Here is a 27300-nt window from a genome sequence, read left to right as displayed (position 1 = left end):
TCAACTCCTCTTGTTATGAAGGCCAATGTTCCATTAGCTTTCTTCACTGCCTGCTGTACCTGCATGCTTACTTTCAGTAACTGATGAACTAGGACACCCAGATCTTGTTGTACTTCCCCCTTTCCTAACTTGACATCATTCAGATAATAATCTGCCTTCCTGTTCTTACCACCAAACTGGATAACCTCACATTTATCCACATTATACTGCATCTGCCATGCAACTGCCCACTCACACAACCTGTCCAAGTCACCCTGCATCCTCATAGCATCCTCCTCACACTTCACACTGCCACCCAGTTTTACGTCATCTGCAAATTTGCTAAAGTTATTTTTAATGCCTTCATCTAAGTCATTAATGTATATTGTAAATAGCTGCGGTCCAAGCACCGAGCCTTGCGGCACGCCACTAGTCACTGCCTGCCATTCTAAAAGGAACCATTTATCCCCACTCTTTGTTTCCTGTCTGCCAACCAATTTTCTATCCATGTCAGTACCCTACCCCCAATACCATGTGCTCTAATTTTGCACACTAATCTCCTATGTGGAATCTTATCGAAGGCTTTCTGAAAGTCCAGGTACACTACATCCACTGGCTCTCCCTCGTCCATTTTCCTAGTTACATCCTCAAAAAATTCCAGAAGATTAGTCAAGCATGATTTCCCCTTCGTAAATCCGTGCTGACTCGGAACGATCCTGTTACTGCTATCCAAATGTTCCTCAATTCCTTCTTTTATAATTGACTCCAGCATCTTTCCTACCACCGATGTCAGGCTAACTGGTCTATAATTTCCTGTTTTCTCTCTCCCTCCTTTCTTAAAAAGTGGGATAGCATTAGCTACCCTCCAATCCACAGGAACTGATCCTGAATCTACAGAACATTGGAAAATGATCACTAATGCGTCCATGATTTCTAGAGCCACTTCCTTAAGTACCCTAGGATGCAGACCATCAGGCCCTGGGGATTTATCAACCTTCAGTCCCATCAGTCTACCCAACACCATTCCCGCCTCATGTGAATTTCCTTCAGATCCTCTGTCACCCTAGGATCTCTGGCCACTAGAACATCTGGGAGATTGTTTGTGTCTTCCTTCGTGAAGACAGATCCAAAGTACCTGTTCAACTCGTCTGCCATTTCCTTGTTCCCCATAATAAATTCCCCTGCTTCTGTCTTCAAGGCACCCACATTTGTCTTAGCTATTTTTTCCTCTTCACGTACCTAAAGAAGCTTTTACCATCCTCTTTTATATTCTTGGCTAGCTTACCTTCGTACCTCATCTTTTCTCCTCGTATTGCCTTTCGAGTTATGTTCTGATGCTCTTTAAAAGAGTCCCAATCCTCTGGCTTCCCGATCATCTTTGCTATGATATACGTCTTCTCTTTTATTTTTATACTGTCCTTGACTTCCCTTGTCAGCCACAGTCACCTCTTACTCCCCTTAGAATCTTTATTCCTCTTTGGAATGAACTGATCCTGCACCTTCTATATTAATCCCAGAAGTCTACTCTACCATTCAATCATGGCTGATTTATCTTTCCCTCTCAACCCCATTCTCCTGCCTTCTCTCCATAACCCGACAGCTGTACTAATCACCCATACTAGTCAATTAAATACTTTTTTTTTTCTCCAAGGGACCTTTGTAGAACATCAGAGTGGAGTTCAGCGGAGAGATATGGCAAGGAAACTGGCCCTTCAGTCTGCACTGACCACCAGCCACCTCTTTGCGCTAGTTCTATGCTATCCCGCTTTCACATCTACTCCTTACACACTAGGGGCAAGTATACAGAGGCCAATTAACCTACAAGCCAGAGCTTCTTTTGGATATGGAGAAAACTGTAGCACCCAGAGGAAACCCACGCGGTCACAGAGAGAACGTGCAAACTCCACACAGTCAGAGCTCTAGATCGAACCCGGGTCTCTGGTGCTGTGCGGCAGCAGCTCTTCCAGCTAAATATCTCCAAGGTTATACATTTGTACCACAGCTAACCAGGCAACATATTATGCACTTCTCCATAAATTCCTCATTCTATGTCCTCCAGGCTACAAATGCAGATATTTCTGGATATTTGGAAACAACACAAAATAGAAATCCGATATTTATATCATGCCACATCATGATAGTACAGTAGTGCATCACCTACTGTCCATGCCAACCATCAAACACCCATTTTTGCATTAATCCAACATTGGCCCACTTTATCTTCCACACATTCCCATCAGCTGACCCCCCCCCCCATCCACCCCCCAACCACCACCACCCCACCCCTCTCCAAATTCTACTAACGTTTGCACTTCATAAGCATATTCCCATCAACTGACTCCTCCTCATCCGCACACAAACGTACAGCGGCTACTCATTTTCGTGGTGCGAGATGAAACCGGAGCACCACAGTTACAGACTGAATGTGCAAACCTCACGTACACAACACCCGTGGTCGGGATCGAACACAGATCACTGGAGTTCAAAGACGGTGCTCCCACTGGCTGTACTGGTGCCCTCCAGCTTGCACATTCTTCTCCGGTAGCGCAGCCTTCAGTAGAGTTTGAAGGCAACCAGATATTCTGCTTTAGTGTTGTTGGTTCAGGAATAAATATTACAAGGCCTTACATCTCTCCCTGGTTCATCTTTGAACTAGTGTCAGGAGATATTTCACCTCCATCTGAATGATCGGACTCGATCGTGATTTAATATCGCATCCAAAAAATAAATGAAAGAATTGATCAAAAATGATTTATAGTCTTAAACATTTTGCTGTATCTAATTAAATAGATTGATCAGGTGAATTGCTCCGAGAGAGTAGGGAGTGTTGTGCATGAACTCCTCATCACAGAGACCATTGGTTTGATGCATGACGGCAATCACAAATGACATTAGCACTTTACAGCCTGTGCAGTAAGAGCCTGCAGGCAGATGGATAAGGTGGCATTCATATAGCATCCTGAATGTGATGAATCAAATCAAGAAGCTTCACAGGAACATTTGCAAACAAGGTCTGATGCTGAGCCACAAAGTGGGTCATTAGTACTGGTGACCAAAAGCTTTGTTAAAGAAATTCACTGCAAGGAATGTCATATCCAAAGAGATGAATGAGAGTGTGCGAAAATGATTGTGTGTGTTTGTGTTTGTGTTTGTGTTTTTGTGTGTGTGTGTGTGTGTGTGTGTGTGTGTGTGTGTGTGTGTGTGTGTGTGTGTGTGTGTGTGTGTGTGTGTGTGTGTGTGTGTGTGTGTGCGTATGTGTGTGTGTGTGTGTGTGTGTGTGTGTGTATGAGTGTGTGTGTGCGTATGTGTGTGTATGTGTGTGTGTGTGTGTGTGTGTGTGTGTGTATGTGTGTGTGTGTGTGTGTGCGCGTATGTGTGTGTGTGTGTGTGTGTGTGTGTGTGTGTGTGTGTATGTGTGTGTGTGTGTGTGTGTGTGTGTGTGTGTGTGTGTGTGTGTGTGTGTGTGTGTGTGTGTGTGTGTGTGTGTGTGTGTGTGTGTGTGTGTGTGCGCGTGCAAGAGAAAGAGAAAAAAGAGAGAAGAGAACGACGGAGGGAATGGTGCCCCAGTGCTTAGTTTAGTTTTAGTTTGGATTGGAGATATAACATGGAAACAGGCCCTTTGGCCCACTGAGTCCATGTCGACCAACAATCACCCATGAACCAGTTCTATCCTACACACTAGGGACAATTTACAGAAGTCAATTAACCTACAAACCTGTACATCTTTGAAATGTGGGAGGAAACTGGAGCACCTGGAGAAAACCTATGCAGTCACAGGGAGAACATACAAACTCCCTACAGACATAACCCCCTAGGTCAGGATTGAACCTGGGTCTCTGGCATTGTAAGGCAGCAGCTCAACCGCTGCACCACTGTGCCACCCTCGAAAAAGATGAGAGTTTCAAGTCCCTTGATGATAATATTACCTCTCATGGACCCGCCACATTTATACAACAACCAAGAAAGTACGCCAACGCATCTAGTGCTGGAGGAGACTCAGGACATTCGGCATGTCTCCAATGACTCTTACAAACTTCTGCAGATGCACCAAAGAAAGCATACTTATGGGTTGCATGATATCTTTGTATGGGAACAGCTCTGCCCAAAACCGCAAGAAACTGCAGAGAGTTGATGATGTAGCCCAGTCCATCACACAGACCACACTTCCCCCATTGACTCCATCTACACTTCACGTTGCCTTGCAAAAACATAGTCAAAGACTTGTCCAACCCCGGTCATTCCTTCTTCTCCTGTTCCATTTCCGGCAAAAGATACAGAAGCTTGAAAGCAAGCGCCAGTGGACTCATGAACAGCTGTTTCCCCTCTGTTATCAGGCTTGTGAATGGTCCTTCTGAAAGTTAGCGCACTATCTGATTCATCTCTATCGCATTGCAGACATTTGTCTACGGAACTGATGCGTTGCAATCCTGAGAAATATATTCTGCACTCTGTCTTCCCCTCTGCTCTACCTATTGTACTTGCGTTTAACTTAATTGTACTTATCTATCATATTATCTGACCCATTTGGATAGCATGCAAAACAAAGCTTTTCAACGAACCTTGGTACACATGATAATAATAAACCTAAACGGTGAATTCCAACAGGTCACAATGCTGAGTGGCAAAATGTCTCCTTAACCCAGTCCCGTACCCTCTTATTCCAAGAGTGTGTTACCAGCTGCTCACCACAGTAAAAACATCCTCTCTGCATTCTATCAAGCCTCATAAGAGTTGTATATGTTTCAATGAGATCATCTCCCATTCTTCTATCTCCAAGGGATATTGGTGCAGGTGACAATGCTTTTTGTAAATAGTCATCAATTAGATGCACTCCCCTGTCCTTCTCCCTCATTGAACACAATAACTTCCTTCAATGTACAGTTAAGTTTTAATGCTACCAGTTAATCTGCACCACTTCATAATCCTGGATATTTCTGATATAATTTTCTTTATTTGTCTTTGCTCCAAGGTAGAAACCTAGGTTGAGATAATCTCACCTAAATGGTCTCAACATCCTTCGTATAATGTAGATCTAGAAGTGGATGTCATGCACTAATCATTTATTCTCTTCACATCTGCTGGATTTCAGATCTTTACCACAATACAAGGCTTCCTGAAGTGATAATGTTTCTAATTAGCTTTATTTCCAAAAACCAACTTGAGATAAAATAATAATTTGCAATTACAAAGCTGCCCCGGCATATCTACTGTTCACTACAAGGCACTGTGATAGTTTGGGAGAAAATCATTGAGGACTTTAAAAAACAAGTACCTTACTCCTTGCACTTGATGACAGTGAAAGCTATGAATAACTCTGACATTAATAATATGGGCTTGATGAAAATTAATATCCAGTTGATTATTGGGAATTAATACAATCATCATATATATATGAAACATGTCATTTTAATGTTATGTTGTCATCCTACACAAGCGTGTGAAGCATATCACAAAACAAGTAAATGAGTGATCTTGTTGGCTGGCCGTGGGTCAACAGCCAAAACAACATTTAATAAATATCTTGAACCAGATTGTGCATTTTAGAAACAGCCACCGAGACTGAGTTCAAGGTAAAATTCAACCTTGGTACCCACGAAAATTGGTGCTAAACACAAAACTGCAAGCGATTTCTAACGTTATCTGGAGGTTTCACATGAATGGTATTTACCAATTTCTATATTCGTGACTGGTCTCTGTGTTACAAAATTATGCCTGATCATACTTCACCTGCTCAGCTGCTGAAAATACAACTAATTTAAAGAGAGTGAATGGATTGTGATGAATAGCATTTATTTTAAACGCATGCCTCAAAAAAAGTACCTAGATTTAATGGGTTTACCGTACAAAAGAGGGTGCAGATAATATTGAAAATAGTTACCATGGCAACGGCAGACAAAAGAGGAGAGATTTTAAACAAAAAAAACACAGGGGTCAACTCCGAAATGAGAGTGTGCTACAAAAATATCAAGCTCCAACCTTTGTTCATTTTATTGCACAGCAATTGGCATGGAGGACAGACTACACCAATCAATGACATGTTAGATTCTGTAGTGACGAGACTGAATCACAGTTATTGGCATGGTTTCGCTGTTAATGAGGTATCATTAATCATGAACTGTGGCCACAGCAGCTTCCATGTAAAAATGGGCTCAAAGCTGTTCATTGAAAAAAAGGCCCTGGTGCCGCAAGAAAATATTAGACGCTTGGTTGGCTTAAATGTCTTTAATAGATTACACAATGCATAATTATTTGCATAGCAGTAATTAACAGGGGTGGTTAATATATATCTGTCTCATCGACGACCTTGCAATGAGCATAAGGTCAAAATTAGGATTGCAATGCTCATTCCCCTGAAGTGCCTTGCAATAATGTCTTATGTAATGAAACAGTGTGTACCGACTTGCAGAGAGCTAGGCAACATCTAGGATGCTGTGGCAACGACAGTCATGAGGGCTGTAGATTGTGTGGATGGGAAGAGACCTTTCCAAATGGCAGAGAGTAGAGAGCATCGCTTCTGATAAGAGGGGGAGAGGGGGTCTGGAGAAGAACGTTCTTATCCAAGGAGCAGATGGAAACTGGAACTCGCACTCTGAGTGGGTGTTGGAGGAAAGTCTCTCACAACGTTTGATAAGTATCTGGATGAACGCTTATATCGCCAAGGCACAGCAGGCTAAGAGCCAGGGCCTCGCCGAGAGGGTATTAGCAAAATGGAGAGGTTGGACAAACCTGGATTATGAGCGATTTTCTCTGGAGCAACATCAGATGAGGGGAGATGATGGAAATGTATAAAATTAGGAGAGACATTGATAGGGTGTATCGTCAGAGATTTAATCCCAGAGTGGAAATGTCCAACACTTGAGGGCATAGCTCAAGGCCAGAGGGTAAAGGTTTAAAGGAGATGTGTGGAGCAAGTTATTTTTACACAGAGGGTTATGAGTGCCTGGAACGTGATGTCGGGTGTGATTGTGGAAGCAGATATGCTGGTGATGTTTTAGAGGCTTTAAGAAAGGCACATGGATATGCAGGGAAAGGAGGGATGTGCATCACATGTAGGCAGAGGTGATTAACTTGGCACCATCTTCAGCATGGACAATGTGAGCTGAGGGGCCTGTTTGGGGTTGTACTGTTCTATGTTATGTGTGATTTTGGAAAATCGGATCAGCGTAGGTGTCCACTTGATGGTGTGAAGGGCCTGCCTCTGTGCTGCATGACTCTATGGCATGGTGCTGAGCGTGTCAAAGGTGTGTCGTAGACGCAATCAATGGCAGAACCACAGATGGATCCCCCACTTTCCAAATCCGGTAAGGGCCCATTGACCTGAAATGTAACTGGAATAATCACAGTGCTCTCACCCCCTCCCCAAAAAGAGCAGCTCAGAGATTAAGTCTAAGATGAGTAAAATGCCAAAACGCTTCCACCATCGGCAAAGAGCATGAAGAATGGTGTTCACTTGTCTAAATTTAGACTTTGGACTTTAGAGATACAGCATGGAAACAGGCCCTTCGCCCCCCCCCCCCCCCCCACCCCCGAGTCCATGCCGACCAATGATCACTAGCACCAGTAAACTAGAACTACCACACACAGCAGAGACAATTCACAATTTTACCGAAGCCATTTAATCTACAAAACTGCACGTCTTTGGAGTGGGAGAGGGAACCGGAACACCCACAGAAAAACCCAAGCGGTCACAGGAAGAACGTACAGATAGCACCCGCAGTCAGAATCGAACCTGGGTCTATGGCGCTGTAAGACAGCGACTCTACCACTGCGCCAACTCTAACAATATGCCAGGAACTGAATGCTATTCAGGACAAATGGTCTTTTCGACTAGCACTGTGTCTTTGGTTAAAAAAACTCACTGTGTAAGATACCTACAGTCAGCACCATGTATAAGATGCATGGTCATAACTCTCCTGAACTTTCAACTCTATCTCACAAACCCTTTATCTCTACCAACAAGAAGGCAAGTGGCAACAGGTGGCTGCAACACCTCTCCTGTCCTCCATCTCACAAAGTGGCCGGATTTGTTGAAAGTCATCAGTCAAGGTATTGAGCATGGAAGATGGGATGTTATCTTACCATTGTATAAGACTTTGGTGAAGCAGCACTTAAGAGTAATGTGTCCAGTTGTAGTCACCCTGCTTTAGGAAGGGTGTTGTTATGCTGCAAAGAGTACAGAGAAGACTTACGAGGATGTTGCCAGGACTTGAGGGCCTGAGCTATTGGGCAGGCTTGGACTTTATTCCTTGGAGCGCAGGGGGCTGGGCGGTGATCTTATCGAGGTTGTATAAGATCATGTGGGGAATAGATAGGGTGAATGCACAGTCTTTTACCCAGAGGAGGAAAATCAAGAACCAAGAACTGGGCGGCACGGTGGCGCAGCGGTAGAGTTGCTGCCTTACAGCGAATGCAGCGCCGGAGACTCAGGTTTGATCCTGACTACGGGCGCCGTCTGTACGGAGTTTGTACGTTCTCCCCGTGACCTGCGTGGGTTTTCTCCGAGATCTTTTGTTTCCTCCCACACTCCAAAGACGTACAGGTATGTAGGTTAATTAACTGGGTAAAATGTTAAAAATAAAAAAATTGTCCCTAGTGTTAATGTGCGGGGATCGCTGGGCGGCGCAGACTCGGTGGGCCGAAGGGCCTGTTTCCGCGCTGTATCTCTAAAATCTAAAAAAAAAATCTAAAGGACATTGGTTTGAGGTGAGAGGGGGGGAGATTTACTAGGAACCTGAGGGGCATTTTGTTTTTTACACGGAGTGTGGTGGGCATATGGAATGAGCTGCCATAGGAGGTAGTTGAGGCTGGTACTTCAACATTTAAAAGATATTTGGACAGGTACATAGATAGGAAAGGTTTAGAGGGATATAGACCAAACATGGGGGAATGGGACTCATGTAATGTAATGTAATGTAATATCTAGGTCAACATGGACAACTTGGGCCGAAGGGCCTGTTTCCAAGCTGTGTCACTCCATGGTTTTATAAATGTAGGGATTCCTGTTGATCTGTTTCGATCCTCTAACTCTCTACCCAACTGCACAATGGGAGCGTATCCACCCGAAGCTTCCAAATGGTGACAGGAACATGGATATCCACCCCTTCCTTCGGGGCAATTGGCAATGGGTAATAAATAGTCGTTTTGCCAGCGACACTGACCATCAGAGGTCTAACGCTGGTTGAATGCAAAGCCAAATGAGAATCCAGCCTAAACTTCTGTATTACCCGAAACTAGCCAGGATTAGTATTCCGGGTGGAAGCACAACGCTGGCGACGTAGAAAGCGACACCTGCTGCTAATAGATATATTGACACTATATTCCCACCATTCTCTTCCGTATGTTTGACAATCTGACCTTGAATTAATTTCAAGTCATTTGTCCATCGAAAGGGTTAAAGTGCAATTGAAAAAAAAAAAGAGCAAAGATAATTCTGCCTCCCATGGTCTCTTTTGCACATGCCACCCGCTAACTTGGCAATGTTATACTTTAAAACATTAATCTCAGTGCAATTTAGAAGCTACTTAGCGTGCGGTTGGAAACACAAGCGTACATTTTAATGCCTTCTGTGGCTGAAGGGCTGTTTCTGGAACAGCTTGTCGAAATTAAAGCTGGAAGTCCGGTTCTCAAAGGACAGGAGGGGGTAGTTAGTTGTGGTAAGGACAACAACAACAACAACAACAACAGCCTCCTGCGTCCCTATTTTTGCTAGTCAAGTTTCAAATCTAGGGGGCGGGGATGGGGGGAATAAGGATAAATGCCTCTTCCCCTCCCCTCTTCCCCCCTCTCCTCTCCTTAGTGTATCTGGCAACCAGATTAAAGCGGGTCTCCACCTTTCAACTAGATCTCAAATACAAATCAAAACTGCCAGCAGCTTTTTTTTCTGCAGTAGATTAAAAACAAATACGCGCGGGAAAAGGTAGGCGGATATTAAATATTCTGATCCCCCTTTAGCACAGGGAGACAGAAATGTTCTAAAATAAGATATTTATAATTATACACACCCCCACACACATAGATATTTACATACATACACTCACACCCCTCATACACACACACACATATGTGCGTATACAGATACACACGCAAGTATAGACACAAAATGCTGGAGTCACTCAGCGGGTCAGGGCAGCGTCTCTGGAGAGAAGGAAAGGGTGATGTTTCGGGTCGAGACCCTTCCTCGAAACCTCACCCATTCCTTCTCTCCAGAGACGCTGCCCTGTCCCGCTGAGTTACTCCAGCATTTTGCGTCGACCTTCGATTTAAACCAGCACCTGCAGTTTTCTTTCCTACACACAGAAATACATATTTATTAATTTATTTATTTCTGTGTTTAGGAATGTAGGAAAGAAAACTGCAGTTATATATGCAGTGAGCACGGGATTCACAGCGTGACAGGCATTTTAAACAAAGATAGATCCTGTAATAAACTATCCGGCTATGACCAGTCAGCCTGAAGGGAACGATAAATCTGAATGACTTCTTATTCTCGCCATCAGCTGTAACAAAATGCACAGCGTCGCTGGCCAATCTAACAATGCAACTGTACGGGGAACTGCACTCGCCGGCCATCTCCTCTGTCATTTCGACCCGGTGCAATTGTAGCCAAGAAATTTAACCCCTGTGCTGACCAGGGGGGACATCTGCAGACAGGGAAGATGTAGAGGTTGCCAAGGCGATATGCAAACACAACTTCTTAGACACATAACCGAGGCTTGCACGGCAGCGAGCAGCACGCCGCTGCATGAGATGTGCAACACAAGGCCACGCAACCCCTGGATCACCATCGTCTCAATGTCTATCAAAGTGCCCCGCTTCAGATGAGCGTATCAGATGAAGCAGAGCCCGACCTTTGCCTCAGTCAGGAGGGGTGGTGCATTAACCCCCACAAATATCAAACCCAGACGGGGGAGTTGGCGGCTCAGAGGAGGAAACTTGACGCCAGGCAACTTGAAACAACGCGGGGGGAGGGGGGGGGGGACACTTAAGTGTAAGGTTAAAGGCGATGGGAGCGGAGGGGAGGAGAGGGGAGAAGTGGAGATGAGAGGGGAGAAGTGGGAAGGAGAGGGGAGAAGTGGGAAGGAGAGGGGAGAAGTCGGGAGGAGAGGGGAGGAACAGGGAGAAGATGGGATAAGATGGGAGGAGAGGAGGGGAAAGTGGAGGGGAGGGGAGGGGAGAAGAGGGGAGGGGAGGGGAGAAGAGGGGAGGGGAGGGGAGGGGAGGGGAGGGGAGGGGAGAAGAGGGGAGGGGAGGGGAGAAGAGGGGAGGGGAGGGGAGGGGAGAAGAGGGGAGGGGAGGGGAGGGGAGAAGAGGGGAGGGGAGGGAAGGGGAGGGGAGAAGAGGGGAGAAGAGGGGAGGGGAGGGGAGGGGAGAAGAGGGGAGGGGAGTGGAGGGAAGTGGAGGGGAGAAGAGGGGAGGGGAGAAGAGGGGAGGGGAGAAGAGGGGAGGGGAGAAGAGGAGGGGGGGAGAAGAGGGGAGGAGGGGGGGAGAAGAGGGGAGGGGAGGGGAGAAGAGGGGAGGGGAGGGGAGAAGAGGAGGGGGGGAGAAGAGGGGAGGGGAGAAGAGGGGAGGGGAGGAGAGCGGAGTAGGAAGAAAGAGGAAGGATTGGGGTTGAAGGCAAAAGGGCCCTGTGGGACAGTACAGACATAAGGAGACCCCCCAGTCCCTCTCGCTCACACACACACACACATATGCACATCGACACCCGGCGACACACGCATGTACAACAGTAAACAAATGAAGATTGTTCTCACATCGCCTTCGCTCTGCTGGTACTGGAAGCGGGCTGGGTTCTTCTCTTCCAGGGGTCGTGCGGCTTTGCCCGCGGTGTCGTCCTCGGTGTATTGGGCCGCCAGCAGGTGGCTGCCTTCAGCGGGCGCTGGGTAAGACCTGGAGGTGTTGATCTGCCCAGTGATCCTCTGATACAGCGAAGCCATAAAGTCGGCTCTGGGAGTCAAGTGCAAGGGCTCGGGCAACTTCTACCTCGCCTCGTCGGCCCGGCCCAGCGCGGAGAAGAAAGAGGACAGAGAGGCGAGGAGAGAGAGAGAGAGAGAGAGAGGGAGAGAGAGAGGAGGAGAGAGGGGAGAGGAGAGAGGAGAGAGGGAGAGAGAGAGAGAGAGAGAGAGAGAGAGAGAGAGAGAGAGGAGAGAGAGGAGAGGAGAGAGGAGAGAGGGAGAGAGAGAGAGAGGACAGAGGGAAGTGGAGAGAGAGAGAGAGAGAGAGAGAGGGAGAGGGGAAGAGAGGAGAGGAGAGGAGAGAGAGAGAGGAGGAGAGAGAGGAGGAGAGAGAGGAGAGGAGAGAGGAGAGAGCGAGGGAGAGAGAGCGGCAGAGAGAGAGGGAAAGAGAGGAGAGGAGAGAGAGGGAGAGAGAGAGAGCGGCAGAGGAGAGAGGAGACAGGAGAGAGGGAGAGGGGGGAGAGGGAGAGGGAGAGGGGGGAGAGGGAGAGGGAGAGAGAGGAGAGGAGAGGAGAGGAGAGGAGAGGAGAGGAGAGGAGAGGAGAGGAGAGGAGAGGAGAGGAGAGGGGAGGAGAGGAGAGGAGAGGGGAGACGAGGGGAGAGGAGAGGAGACGAGAGGAGAGGAGAGAGAGAGAGATTGCAGAGGCAGGTGTGGTGGGAGGCGAGGGGAGGGGAGTTTCTCGATGGAGCCAGGCCTAACGGTAGTATTCCGGCATCTGATGGTGATCGAGAGGCAATCGTTGGAGGCGTTCAGGTCTCCTTCAACATGCGGCAGGAGGAGAGGGGGGTTCACCAGGGCCGGCGGTGGGAGGGGTTCCTCACGCGGGTTTGTTGCAATGAGGACACGCCGCGCTCCTCTCTCTCTCTCTCCCTCTCCCTCCCTCTCCCTCTCCCCCTCTCCCTCTCCCCCTCCGCTTCCCCTGCCTTGTCTGGTCTCACAGCGCTGCCCCGCTTCAAAACAAACACAGTGTGACAGCTCGCAGGAACAACACGGGGGGGGGAAGAGAGAAGCGGGACCAGCTTTACTCCTCGTCTCTTCTCCTCTCCTCTAATGCCCGGGACTGGTATCAGTCTGCGACCCCCCAAGTTACAAGGGAGGGGAGAGAGAAGGGAGAGGAGAGAGAGAGAGAGAGGAGGGAGAGGGGATAGGAGAGGGGAGAGAGAAAGATGGGACATAAGAGCTTCTGCGGGCAAGTGTCCCGCTTTTCCATTTCAGTGCAACAAAGGGTTAACACACAGATGACATTGGAGTGAGCAAGGCTTTTGTCTCTCCCCCCCCCCCCCCCCATATGTTGGTAACAGATTTGTTGCTTTTTTGCTGATAGACACAAGATGCTGGAGTAACTCAGCGGGTCAGGCAGCATCTCTGGAGAGAAGGAATGGGTGACGTTTTGGATCCATTCTTCAGACTGAGAATCGTGGGAGAGTTAAACTAGAGGTGTGAAGAAGTGTGCGCATGTACGGCACTCTCGGGTGGGCGACGCCTGTGGAATCAGCGATCATTTCCAGACGCTTTGAAGATGTGTGTTACAGAAATTAGTTGCTTAAATAAAGTTTAAGTAAATTGGAATTTTCATTTGCCTCACAACAATTTAAGCAACTCAATCTCAGAAGTTAAGCAGTGTGACGTCGAGATGGAGAAACTATTGAAACCACAACGCTTGGATCTGGATCCCAACTCACCTACTGCAGCAAAGGAATGGAAGCACTGGCTTCGTACACTAAATAACTTCTTTGATGAGTGTGGCGACAATGCACCAGACAAATTCAGGACATTAATAAGCTCTGTCTCTTATGATGTATATGATTACATAGAGGAATGTGCAACTTATGATTCTGCTATTGATGTACTAAGCAGACTCTTCGTTAAGACACCCAATGTAATATTTGCTCGACACCTCCTTGCTACTCGTAAACAAAAATCTGGTGAGTCACTTGATGAGTTTTTACAAGAACGTCAAAGACTTAGTAAAGACTGTGCCTTCAAAGCAGTTACAGCTGATCAATATCGACAGGAACTTATTCGAGACTCGTTTATCAATGGTTTGGCATCGCCTTTAATACGACAGAGACTATTAGAAAACAAAACCTTGGATTTACAGTCAGCTTACAATCAAGCTTACTCATTAGACTTGGCTCAGAGAAATTCAGATGCTTATGGCTCATCTAATGTGTATTCTGCTGCAACTACTACAAAAGAATCTCACCCAAGTACTAACATGGAGCAAGCTGAAACAATTTATACTGATAAATGTGCCCTTGCTGCAGCATATACTTATCCAAAAAGGAAGTGTTACTTTTGCAGGGGTAATATTCATAATAGAGAGATATGTCCTGCTCGAGGGGCAACTTGTAATAGTTGTGGCAAGAAGGGACATTATTCTAGAGTATGCAAGTCCAAAGCAACTACTAAAAGTGTGACTGCTGCCATGTATATGCCTTCTTATGTGCAATTACAGCTGCATTTCCTCAAAGCTTGTCTCATGCAGCTACAACAGTATCTATCAATGGCCATACACTTAATGTACTACTTGACTCTGGCAGTTCAGAAAGTTTTATAAGTGAACAAGTTGTGTCTCGACTAAATCTAACTATAATTCCTTCAAATAGAGAAATTTCGATGGCTCTGACATTTAATACTCAAATTATTGGATCTTGTATTGTAGACTTTATTCTGAACAAAACTAGTTATAAATCTTGGTATTATGGAAAATTTGTGTAGCGATGTAATTCTAGGTCAGGATTTTCAGAAACAGCACAGATCACTTCAAATAATGTATGAAGGAACTATGCCTGATCTTGTATTGTCAAAGCCACCAGTATTGTGTGTTTTTTCTGCTGCATCTGTTGAATGTCCTTCATTATTCACTAATTTATCCTCTAAGTGCAAGCCAATTGCTACAAAATCAAGACATTTTAGTAAGGATGACAAAAACTTTATCAGCACAGAAATAACTAATCTTTTACGAGAAGGGATCATAGAGCCCAGCTCTTCCCCTTGGAGGGCACAAGTTGTCATGGTTAAGGACCCCTTGGAGAGACATAGAAAGAGACTCTGCATTGATTACTCTCAAACTATAAACCAGTTCACGGAGCTTGATGCATATCCATTACCTCGTATAGAAGATATTATCAATACATTAGCTAAGTATAAGGTATTCTCTACTTTTGACCTAAAAAGTGCTTACTACCAAATTCCTTTGAAAGAATCACAAAAGAAATACACTGCTTTTGAAGCAAATGGAAAATTATACCACTACTGCAGAGTTCCTTTTGGTGTCACTAATGGTGTGGCAGTTTTTCAGAGAGAGATGGACAAACTTTTTGAATAAGAAAACCTTAAAGATACTTTCCCTTATCTTGATAATATAACGATTGCAGGAAAAGACCAAGCTGAACATGACAAAAATGTACAACGGTTTTTAGAAGTTGTCCATTCTAAAAATCTAACATTAAATGAGGCTGTCAATAATATCAGTGTCATCAATTAATATTCTTGCTTATTGGGTTGGAAATGATATGATCAAGCCTGATCCAGAAAGACTCCACCCACTCCAAGAGATACCTGTTCCAGCTACATTAAACTCTCTACGAAGGGTTCTTGGCATGTTTGCATATTATGCTAAATGGATACCAAATTTCTCTGACAAAATTCAACCTTTGATTAAAGCAAAATCTTTCCCCCTTGACTCTACAGCAATTGGTGCCTTTACTTCTTTAAAGAAACAATTAGAATCTGCGACATTACACGCCGTCGATGAGGATCTCCCCTTTGTTGTTGAATGTGATGCCTCTGATTTAGCAGTATCAGCAACATTAAATCAAGGAGGACGACCAGTGGCTTTCATGTCTCATACTCTCCAAGGTAGTGAATTATTTACCCACCCGTCGAAAAGGAAGCTACAGCAATTATTGAAGCAGAGAAAATGGAGTCATTTCCTTGCTCGTCAGCACTTCACTTTAAATAACAGATCAGCGTTCAGTAGCTTTTATGCTAGATAATCGGAAGCGAACGATGATTAAAAACAGTAAAATTCATGAATGGAGGATTGAATTATCTGCATATAGTTATTCAATTGAGTACCGCCCTGCTAAGGATAATGTTGCTCCGGATGCATTAACTCGAGCATTTTGTGCCTGTTCATTCTTCTGCACTCACTGATCTTCACAATAGGCTGTGTCATCCTGGAGTCACTCATATGTTACACTATGTTCATTCCAAAAACTTGCCTTTCTCTACAGAAGATGTGAAGATGACGTGTGCTTCATGTACAATCTGTGCTGAATTAAAACCAAGGTTCTTCCGTCCTGAAGAAGGAAGATTGATCAAAGCTACTCAACCTATGGAACGTTTGAGTATTGACTTCAAAGGGCCTTTACCATCCTCCTCTCAAAATGTTTATATACTTACCATAGTTGATGAATATTCGAGGTTTCCATTTGCCTTTCCTTTGTCCAAATATGTCCGCTGCTACGGTTATCAAATGTTTAGATCAACTGTTTTCATTCTGCGGATTTCCAAGTTACATACATTCTGATAGGGGCACCTCGTTCATGTCAAAAGATTTAAAGGACTACCTTTCCAATAGAGGAATTGCAACAAGTAAAACAACACCATATCATCCTATTGGAAATGGTCAGGTTGAGAGGTATAACGGAATCATTTGGAAAGCAGTGAAACTGGCTTTAAAGTCAAATGACATACCAGATCGGCAGTGGGAATGTGTTCTACCAGATGCATTACACTCCATCAGATCTCTACTGTCAACCGCTACCAATACTACTCCACATGAGCGGTTCTTTAACTTCAAACGGCGTCCTTCTAGTGGTACTAGTAGTGGGCGGCACGGTAGCGCAGCGGTAGAGTTGCTGCTTTACAGCGAATGCAGCGCCGGAGACTCAGGTTCGATCCTGACTACGGGTGCTGCACTGTAAGGAGTTTGTACGTTCTCCCCGTGACCTGCGTGGGTTTTCTCCGAGATCTTCGGTTTCCTCCCACACTCCAAAGACGTACAGGTATGTAGGTTAATTGGCTGGGTAAAATGTAAAAATTGTCCCTAGTGGGTGTAGGATAGTGTTAATGTACGGGGATCGCTGGGCGGCACGGACTTGGAGGGCCGAAAAGGCCTGTTTCCGGCTGTATATATATGATATGATATGATATGATACTTCTCTGCCATCATGGTTGACTAGCCCTGGGCCCTTGTTGCTTCGTCGATATGTCCGATCAAATAAGAATGAGCCCTTTGTTGATGAAGTTGAACTGACTGATGTCAACCCTTCTTATCAACTATCAGGATGGACGTCAGTCAACTGTCTCACTTCGTGACCTTGCACCATGTCCATCTTCTCCATCAGCTCCATCACTCCTTGACAATATTAATCGAGAACTTCCTTCAACACTCCCATCATCCCCTATGAAAACTTCTATAAGTAATTCTAAAATTGAAAATGTAAATAACAATATGAGTGAAGTTGATGTCCAAGCAATATATGTACCACCAGCTATTGAAACACCATTATCTCCTGATGCTCCTGTGCTGCGACGGTCATCAAGACATACTAAACCCCCTGACCATCTCAACGTATAAATAGGAGGGGAGAATGAAGTGCGGGACTCTCGGGCGGGCGAGGCCTGCGGAATCAGCGACAATTTCCAGACGCTTTGAAGATGTGTATTACAGAAATGAGTTGCTTAAAGCTTAAATAAAGTTTAAGGAAATTGGAATTTTCATTTGCCTCACAACAAGGTGTGAAAAGGTACAGTACAGATCGGAGCTGGCACCAATGGTCCATTGTTGGATGTTGAAGAGGTGAGGACGAAGGTTGAGGCCAGTTCATTGGAAGATACACACAATCTCCCAAATGTTCTAGGGGCCGGAGAACCTAGGGTGATGGAGGAACTGAAGGAAATCCACATTAGGCAGGAAATTGTTTTGGGTAGACTGATGGGACTGAAGGCTGATAAATCCCCAGGGCCTGATGGTCTGCATCCCAGGGTACTTAAGGAGGTGGCTCTAGAAATAGTGGAAGCATTGGAGATCATTTTTCAATGTTCTATAGATTCAGGATCAGTTCCTGTGGATTGGAGGATAGCAAATGTTATCCCACTTTTTAAGAAAGGAGGGAGAGAGAAAACGGGTAATTATAGACCAGTTAGTCTTACATCAGTGGTGGGGAAGATGCTGGAGTCAATTATAAAAGACGAAATTGCTGAGCATTTGGATAGCAGTAACAGGATCATTCCGAGTCAGCATGGATTTCAGAAAGCCTTCGACAAGGTCCCACATAGGAGATTAGTGGGCAAAATTAGAGCACATGGTATTGGGGGTAGGGTACTGACATGGATAGAAAATTGGTTGACAGACAGAAAGCAAAGAGTGGGGATAAATGGGTCCCTTTCGGAATGGCAGGCAGTGACCAGTGGGGTACCGCAAGGTTCGGTGCTGGGGCCCCAGCTATTTACGATATACATTAATGACTTAGATGAAGGGATTAAAAGTACCATTAGCAAATTTGCAGATGATACTAAGCTGCGGGGTAGTGTGAATTGTGAGGAAGATGCAATAAGGCTGCAGGGTGACTTGGACAGGTTGTGTGAGTGGGCGGATACATGGCAGATGCAGTTTAATGTAGATAGGAGCAAAGAGGTCCTTCTACAGTTGTACCGGGCCCTGGTGAGACCGCACCTGGAGTACTGTGTGCAGTTTTGGTCTCCAAATTTGAGGAAGGATATTCTTGCTATGGAGGGCATGCAGCGTAGGTTCACTAGGTTAATTCCCGGAATGTCGGGATTGTCGTATGTTGAAAGGCTGGAGCGATTGGGCTTGTATACACTGGAATTTAGAAGGATGAGGGGGGATCTTATTGAAACATATAAGATAATTAGGGGATTGGACACATTAGAGGCAGATAACATGTTCCCAATGTTGGGGAAGTCCAGAACAAGGGGCCACAGTTTAAGAATAAGGGGTAGGCCATTTAGAACGGAGATGAGGAAGAACTTTTTCAGTCAGAGAGTGGTGAAGGTGTGGAATTCTCTGCCTCAGAAGGCAGTGGAGGCCAGTTCGTTGGATGCTTTCAAGAGAGAGCTGGATAGAGCTCTTAAGGATAGCGGAGTGAGGGGGTATGGGGAGAAGGCAGGAACGGGGTACTGATTGAGAGTGATCAGCCATGATCGCATTGAATGGCGGTGCTGGCTCGAAGGGCTGAATGGCCTACTCCTGCACCTATTGTCTATTGTCTATTGTCTATATTTAAGAGGGAGTTAGATGTGGCCCTTGTGGCTAAAGGGGTCAGGGTGTATGGAGAGAAGGCAGGTACGGGATACTGAGTTGGATGATCAGCCATGATCATATTGAATGGTGGTGCAGGCTCGAAGGGCCGAATGGCCTACTCCTGCACCTATTTTCTATGTTTCTATGTTTCTAAGGGCTATGAACAGTGAAACTAGCAGGGCGACCGGGGAGAGTGAGGGAGGGACGGAGAGACAGAGAGAGTCATTTTTGCTTTGTGAGATGTAGCGTTAAGGCGGGCTGCAGCACCACTCCGTGGAGGAGTCTGTTCAAAGCACCGGGAGTGGTGCCGTCTTCGATGTTCTTGCCCCCTCCCCGCCTCCCCCACTCCCCTCCCGCCCCAGCCCAGCTAGCCAGCCGAAAGGCACACGGTTGTCCGTTCGCCAGCCTTGTGCTCGACTTGCCCTCATTAAACGAAAGGCTTCCTTCCATTAAAAGGAAGACAGCGACGCTCGCGGCTTTCCAAGGCACCTTACAGTCAATTAAAGTCCTTACTTTTCGAAGTGCACTCACCCTCCAACGTTTGAAAATGTGCCACCATTCTTTTTTTCCCCTTTACTCTGAATGATGTCGATTCTTAAAAGTTCCCTGTCTGAACACACAGCGGAATTCCTGAACCGAAAGGCTGCCCGCAGATATTTTAGGAACAGGCTCAAGGAAAGAATGTCACTGTACCCTAGACATATGCAACAATAAAGTACCATTCAATCGGTCAACCGGTTCGCACATGGCATTGACAAAAGCGTTAGGGACCGACTTGCGGGGAGAAAACAGGAGAATGGGGTTGAGAAGGAAAGATATTCAGCCGTAATTGAATGGCGGAATGCATTCAAGAGAGAGCTAGATAGAGCTCTGAAGGATTGTAGAGTCAGGGGGTATGGGGAGAAGGCAGGAACGGGGTACTGATTGAGAATGATCAGCCATGATCACATTGAATGGTGGTGCTGGCTCGAAGGGCCGAATGGCCTCCTCCTGCACCTATTGTCTATTGTCTAGACTAGTTGTGCCGAATGGCCTCATTCTGCTCCTGATTTATGCATTTATATGGCGCCTGAATCCGAACATCCACAGTTCTGCATAAGGCTCTCTGACCCTGAAACCCTGACTGGTTGCTCTCTCCACAGATGCTGCCTGACGGTCTGTGTTCTTCCAGCATTTCTGTTTTGTTTCGTATTCCGACAAGGGGGATCAGACAGAAGTTTATAAAACGAAGAGAGGAGCGCTGCCAAGTCAGACCGTTCCCCCCAAGGTCGGGATGTCAAGGACTGTATTGTCTATTGTCCAGCACCTATTGCCTATTGTATGGGCATAGCTTTAAGGTTCGTGGGGAGTGTTTAAAGGATTTGTGCTGAGCAAGTGTTTTACACGGAGGGTGGTGGACACCTGGAACGCATTGCCAGGGGTGGTGGCGGAGGCAGATACCAATCATCTAAGAAGGGTCTCGACCCGAAACGTCACCCATTCCTTCTCTCCTGAGATGCTGCCTGACCCGCTGAGTTACTCCAGCATTTTGTGAATAAATACCTTCGATTTGTACCAGCATCTGCAGTTATCTTCTTATACTTCAGATACCAATCATAGTGGCGTGAACATAGAGATGAGAAAACATTTCTTCACACAGAGAGTGGCGAGTCTGTGGAATTCTCTGCCACAGAAGGTAGTTGAGGCCAGTTCATTGGCTATATTTAAGAGGGAGTTAGATGAGGCCCTTGTGGCTAAAAGGATCAGGGGGTATGGAGAGAAGGCAGGTACAGGTTACTGAGCTGGATGACCAGCCATGATCATATTGAATGGCGGTGCAGGCTCAAAGGGCCGAATGGCCTACTCCTGCGCCTATTTTCTATGTTTCTATGTGAAGAGTCTTTGGGGTAGACACGTTGATTATGCGGGGAATGGGTCATGTACAGGCAGTGGAGATGAACTGAAATTGGTTTTACGTTCAACACGGACGTTGCGGGGCGATGGGCATGTTCCCGTGCTGTTGCTGTTGCTGTTCTCTGCTCTGGCAACAGTTTTGTTTGGTTCGCTTCTCCTTCATTTCGGAGGAAGGCCCCCTGGCCCGAAATGTCTGAAGAAGGGTCTCGACCCGAAACGTCACCCATTCCTTCTCTCCCGAGATGCTGCCTGACCTGCTGAGTTACTCCAGCATTTTGTGAATAAACCGAAATGTTAAAGTTGGTTTCGTGACCACGGGAAGACACACAATGCTGGAGTAACTCAGTGGGTCAGGCAGCATCTCTGGAGAACTTGGGCAGGTGACAGGTCTGACACCTGAAACGTCACCTATCCATGTTCTCCCTGGATGCTGCCTGACCCGCTGAGTTGTTCCAGCACTCTGTGCCTTTTCTTGCTAAACCGGCATCCGCAGTTCTTAGTTTCTACCCTCTTACCACAGATGCTGCTTGACGGGTTGAGTTCTTCCAGCGTTTCTGTTTTTGGTCTCGATCCGAAGCCTCACGTATTCCTTTTCTCTAGGGATGCTGCCTAAACCCTCCATCTTTTTGTGCCAATCTAGTCACACGAGTATGAAAAAGGGTCTCTACCCGAAACGTCGCCCATCCCTTCTCTCCAGAGATGCTGCCTGTCCCGCTGAGTTACTCCAGCTTTTTGTGTCTATCTTCGGTGTAAACCAGCATCTGTAGCCCCCTCCTTCACGAAGAATGACTAGATCATCTCCTCCAGATATATTAAAGCAGGGGCACCAGGGACTACCTCGCTGCTGTCGGGAATGCTAAACGACAGCACGAAATTGACAGTCAGTTCATTATCATTAGCGCTGGAATCAAAGATTCGCACCCAGATCAGACGGGAACGTTCAAAGTATTGAACTCTTCGGATTTAAAGCTACCCCGTCGAACGAACCAGTTGGTGTCCAACAGTTGTACGCCCACTCACACTTAGAGGGGGGGAATATTAAAGTTCTCAGTGGCCAGCATTAAAAATAAAATTAAAGGTTAAAATAAAAGGAAGGCAATGGCAGCAGGCTAAAGGGATCAGAATCAATTTACTGGAAGCAAATTGGCCACGACGCGGAATTGTGTTTTTCCTAAGCCACCATTTCCAATTACAAGCAGACGATTAACTGCTCGTTCCCCTGCAAGAGCTGAATCCTCACCTCCGACAACAAAGGCTAATCAAGGTTTCATGATCGTATCACAATGGCGGTCTCCTTCCAACATTTCAACCTAACTGCAGGCGATTCAATTAATCCAAGTATCTCCAACCCACTTGCAACAAATGCTGTACTCGAGAACAAGTCTAAAACTGAAGAAAGGTCCCGACCCTAAACGACATAGCGTGGAAACAGGCCATACCGACCCGAAACGTCACCCATTCCTTCTCTCCCGAGATGCCGCCTGACCTGCTGAGTTACTCCAGCATTTTGTGAATAAATCGATTTGTACCAGCATCTGCAGTTATTTTCTTATACGTCCCATCTACTCTAGTCCCATCTGCCTGCGTTTGGCCCATAACCCTCGAAACCTATCCTATCCAGTTCTCTGTCCAGGCAAGGTAGCCTTCTGACTCATTATAATTCCATATGTGCTTTGAATCATGGAAAATGTGGGCAGAAATAGACCGTTAAACCACAATGGCTTCTTTACCATTGTTATCAGACTCTTGAATCAACCCCTCATGTAGAGTCATAGAGTTTGGAAACAGGTCCTTCAGCCCAACCTGTCCACGTCGACCAACATGTCCCCATCTACACTAATCCCGCCTGCCTACGTTTGGCCCATATCCCTGTAAGCCTATCCTATCTATGTACCTGTCAAAATGTTTCTTAAACACTGCAGTAGTGCCTGCCTCAACTACCTCCTCTGGTATCTCGTTCCATACACCCACCACCCTTTGTGTAAAAAAGTTGCCCCTCAGGTTCCTCTTAAATCTTTCCCTCCTTACCTTTAACCTATGTCCTCGCCTTCTTGATTCCCCAACTCTGGGCAAAAGAACTGTGCATTTACCCTATCTATTCCTTTCATGAACTTGTACACCTCCATAATATCACCCGCACCCTCATATGCTCCAAGGAATACTGTCCTAGCCTGCCCTATCTTTCCCTACAGCTCAGGTCCTTGAGACCTGGCACCATCATCGTAAATCTTCTTTGCACCTTTTCCAGCGGAACAACTGCAAGGGCCAGGAAGCGAGCGGGCAAGATCATCTCTGACCCTTTCACCCTGGCCACAAAATCTTTGCAGCACTTCCCTCTGGAAGGCGACTCCGGACTGTCAAAGCAGCCACAGCCAGACATAAAAACAGCTTATTTTTTCCCGCGAGTTGTAGTTCTACTCAATAACCAAAGTCTGTAGTCTCTTTTTTGCTCTGGTTTATTTTCACCCGCATGTTTAGACCGTAATGTTGTATCCTTTATTGTTTGTATGAGTTTACGCTTTATTCTTAATTGTTAACTGTATGTTTGTGTTGTCATTTGTGAGCGGAGCACCAAGGCACATTCCTTGTATCTGCACATACTTGGCCAATAAACCTATTCATTCATTCATTCATTCATTCATTCATTCATTCATTCAAGATAATGCTAAGAATTAATTCCCAAACATCCTATCTACCTTTTGCAGGCCAAGCACTTATTTAAAATCTGCACTTTCTCTGTAGATATAACTGTATTCTGCACCCTGATTATTTCCTCTTTTTGCACTGCCCGCTGTACTCACGTGTGGTATAACCTACTTGGAGAGCATGCAAAACAAAGCGTTTCACTGTTTCTCAGTAGCTGTGACACCAATAAACCAACACCATAATAAAGCAAGGAGTGGATACATGGAACAGCAGGTGCTCGTTCACCGAAAAGACACAGTGCTGGAGTAACACAGTGGGTCAGGCAGCGTCAGTAGGGAACATGGATTGATGACGGATCTGAAGAAGGGTTGCGACCTGAAACGTCTCCTATCCATCTCCTCCAGTAACTCGCTGAGTTACTCCAGCATGCAGTTCGCATATGCCTGGAGAATTAGAATTGGCCATGATATTCAAGATGCCATCTGACCAGATTAACAATAGCTTTATGCATCAGTAGTTCCCCAATTCTCAAATTTTAGATAACTTACAACCTCCTCGCACTCTCCTTTCTTCCCCCAATTTTCCCCCACCCACCCCCCTCCCCCATCCATTCCCCACCTCCTGGACTCTCATCTATTTCTCCCCTCCACAACCACCCACTTTCCTTCCATTAGCTTCATAATTCGCAACACTTTAATCCTTTGTCTCATATTTTCTGTCTGTTCATCTCTGGCTTTTGACCAACCATGTATCTATAACCCCCCCCTCAGCTGCATGAACCTATTACCTGCCTGGCTTTGTCTGGCCTCTCTTCCAGCTCTCTTCTCTCCCCCCCCCCCCGCCCCCACAATCAGACTGAAAAAGGGTATCAACCCGAAAGCCCACCTACCATGTTCTCCAAGGATACTAACAGATGTGATGAATTACTCTTGAACGTTGTGCCTTTTTTTGTAAACCAGCACCTGCAGTTCTTATATCTACAGTACTTTCATGTAGTCATACATCTATAGTCACCTCTTTGAAACTTGCTGAATAGTTAAGGGCCTGGATGGAGTAGATGTGGAGGGGATGTTTCCAATAGTGGGAGAGTCTAGGACCAGAGGCCATAGACACAGAATAAAAGGACGTTCCTTTAGAAAGGAAATGAGGATGAATTTCTTTAGTCAGAGGGTGGTGAATCTGTGGAATTCATTGCCACAGAAGGCTGTGGAGGCTGACAATTGATATTTTTAAGGCAGAGATTTAGATTATTGATTAGTAAGGTGTCAAGGTTTACGGGGTGAAGGCAGGTGAATGGGGTTGAGAAGGAAAGATAAATCAGCCATGATTGAATGGTGGAGTAGACTTGATGGGACAAATGGCCTAATTCTGCTCCTAGAACTTCTGAACTTTCTACTGTTTTGGTTACTCAACATCTTGTGAGCCTCTGTAAATGGTGCATGGGATCTGTGATATGCACTGAACATGGAGTCCTCAGTCCATCCTAATCTATACTTGTCACTTTGTCCTGAATTTTGAATAAACCGCATTAAATTTGATTAGTTATTGCTCTAAGGCTCTCCAATTCTGTGCTGCTTCCAAGCCTCATTTGCAACTCTCAAAGCTTTGCATTGAATTTCAGAGCACAAGTCACAACAGAAGCTATAATGTTACTTGCCAACACAATAATTCCCTTCTGTCCTGCCACAAATCATAAAAAGTATATATATATATATTTCTAAATCAGATGAAAGCACGATTGTCCTTTGGAGGAATGTTGTCCATTATTTTAGAAACATTCTCATTAAAAATTAAAATGTAATATAGAGTCATAAAATCAAAATCCCAGAAAAAACATCAGCAAAAATCTCCATTGTCTTGAAACACAACTTGCATTTCAAGTGATTCATACTCAAGTCTTATCACTGAAGAAGACCATGTGGCCCATCGAGTCTATACTAGCTCATAGGGCAATCCCACTTCCCCAGGAGTTTTCCCTGTAACCTACTCTAGATTAGGCTAAAGGGAATAACTTTCAGTGCAAGATAAAGGCACGAGAGAGACATGGCATCCAAGGAAGGAGACGGCTGGAGGCTCACAACAGCCTTGGTCTTATCTGGAAACAGGCACCACCTTTAAGAACAGGGGCGGACTTTGACAATGACGCCGACACTGCATGTGCAATGTTGAAATTCTCTATTTTTAAGCAATACTTCCAACCAACCACTCCTCTCTTTCCACACTCCCCTCTGCCTGGTGTGCACCATTTTTCCCCACTGTCTACCATCACCCCAGTCAACCTGCCCCTCTTCCCTCCTCTTTGCGCTCATCTCATCCCCACCCTTCCCATCTGCTGGTCCCCATTTCCCTTTTAACCTCCCTCTTTTCCTTCCCTCCCGCCCCACACATAAATAAGAACCAGGATCAACTGTGGACACTCATACATCCATCATTGCCCACCATTGGCACTTGCAACATTCGAAGTTCAAACAAGCAAGATAAAGTGGTAACGCTAGCAACTTGAGCTTTTATTTCCTTCACCCACTCTCTTTCCTCAGCCCCAAACCTCCGCCCCGATGCACATCTATTTCTTCCACTCTCCCACCTCTCTTCCTCTTTCTCCCCTGAGCCCATTCCACCCGTATCTCATCATCTGGCTTTACATTGCACACCTCCTCTCCTTCCCTCATCCCACACCCCTTTGTCTCCCATTTCATCTCTATCCTTTGTCACTGTCTCTCCCCATCTGCCAATCACCCAGTCCCTGTATCCATACATGTATGGACACATCTGGTGTATGTATATTTTCACCATATACATACGGTGTATATGGCATGAAAAACCTTTCTAACGGTCTCTGCAGGGAGTGAGCGGACTTGGAAATGATGGAGCAAGTGGTGTGTGAGTGCCCTCCTCTCGATCACTTGCCTGGCTTTACCCCACACCCACCTCTCTTTTCCAGCTTTCTTCCACCTACACCATCACCCCAAAGGGTTCCAACCAGAAGCATTGTCCGTCCATTTCCCTCCACAGATGCTGCCTGACCCACCGAGTTTCTCCAGTGCTTTGATTTTTGCTTAAGCTGCTTTGAAGTGGATTTGGTTGAGAAATAAACAGCTGGTGTATTACCCCACAGGAACAATGTATGCGCTGTATTGCAGGAAGGCTCAATAGCTTTGAACCAAACATTATTCAAACGCTTCATTATCACCCCAAGCACAAAGGCCAACAATGATAAAATAACTATTATCACCCCACAAGGTACTGGTGTGATAAGAATGATATACAGAACAGCGTTTTAAAAAGAACGTAATATTTCTTTAAGGCCATGCCAGATTGCATCATCCTGCAGTTAGATCATAAGATTGAGACATAGAAAGAGAATTAGGCCATTCGGCCCATCGAGTCTGCACCACCATTCGATCATGGTTGATCTATATTTCCTTCTCAACCCCATTTTCCTGCCTTCTCCCCGTAAACTTTGAACCAAATCACTGCAACTTACTAACTTATTAACTTACTGCAGGAAAAATGTTCCCGATGTTGGGGGATTCCAGAACCAGGGGTCACAGTTT

The 27300-nt window shown here is 45.7% G+C and overlaps 1 protein-coding gene across 4 annotated transcripts in view; it reads right to left on the bottom strand.

Annotated features, from left to right (window-relative positions):
* Positions 1-27300, bottom strand: part of dpp6a (dipeptidyl-peptidase 6a) — a 918316-nt gene that overhangs the window by 654973 nt on the left and 236043 nt on the right. The window contains exon 1 of one of the 4 annotated variants that reach the window (XM_078424682.1): positions 11730-12058. The exons of the other annotated variants lie outside the window; for them this stretch is intronic. Within the exon in view, the coding sequence (XP_078280808.1) occupies positions 11730-11912 (183 nt within the window). The 5' untranslated portion in view covers positions 11913-12058. Of the gene's footprint in view, positions 1-11729; positions 12059-27300 lie in introns of those variants that run through there. 4 annotated transcript variants of the gene reach the window in all.

This window comes from Rhinoraja longicauda, chromosome 2 (genome assembly GCF_053455715.1).
Source record: "Rhinoraja longicauda isolate Sanriku21f chromosome 2, sRhiLon1.1, whole genome shotgun sequence".
Classification (NCBI taxonomy): domain Eukaryota; kingdom Metazoa; phylum Chordata; class Chondrichthyes; order Rajiformes; family Arhynchobatidae; genus Rhinoraja; species Rhinoraja longicauda.
The sequence above is the reverse complement of the archived record's forward strand: the minus strand, read 5'-3'. Positions and strand labels throughout refer to the sequence as shown.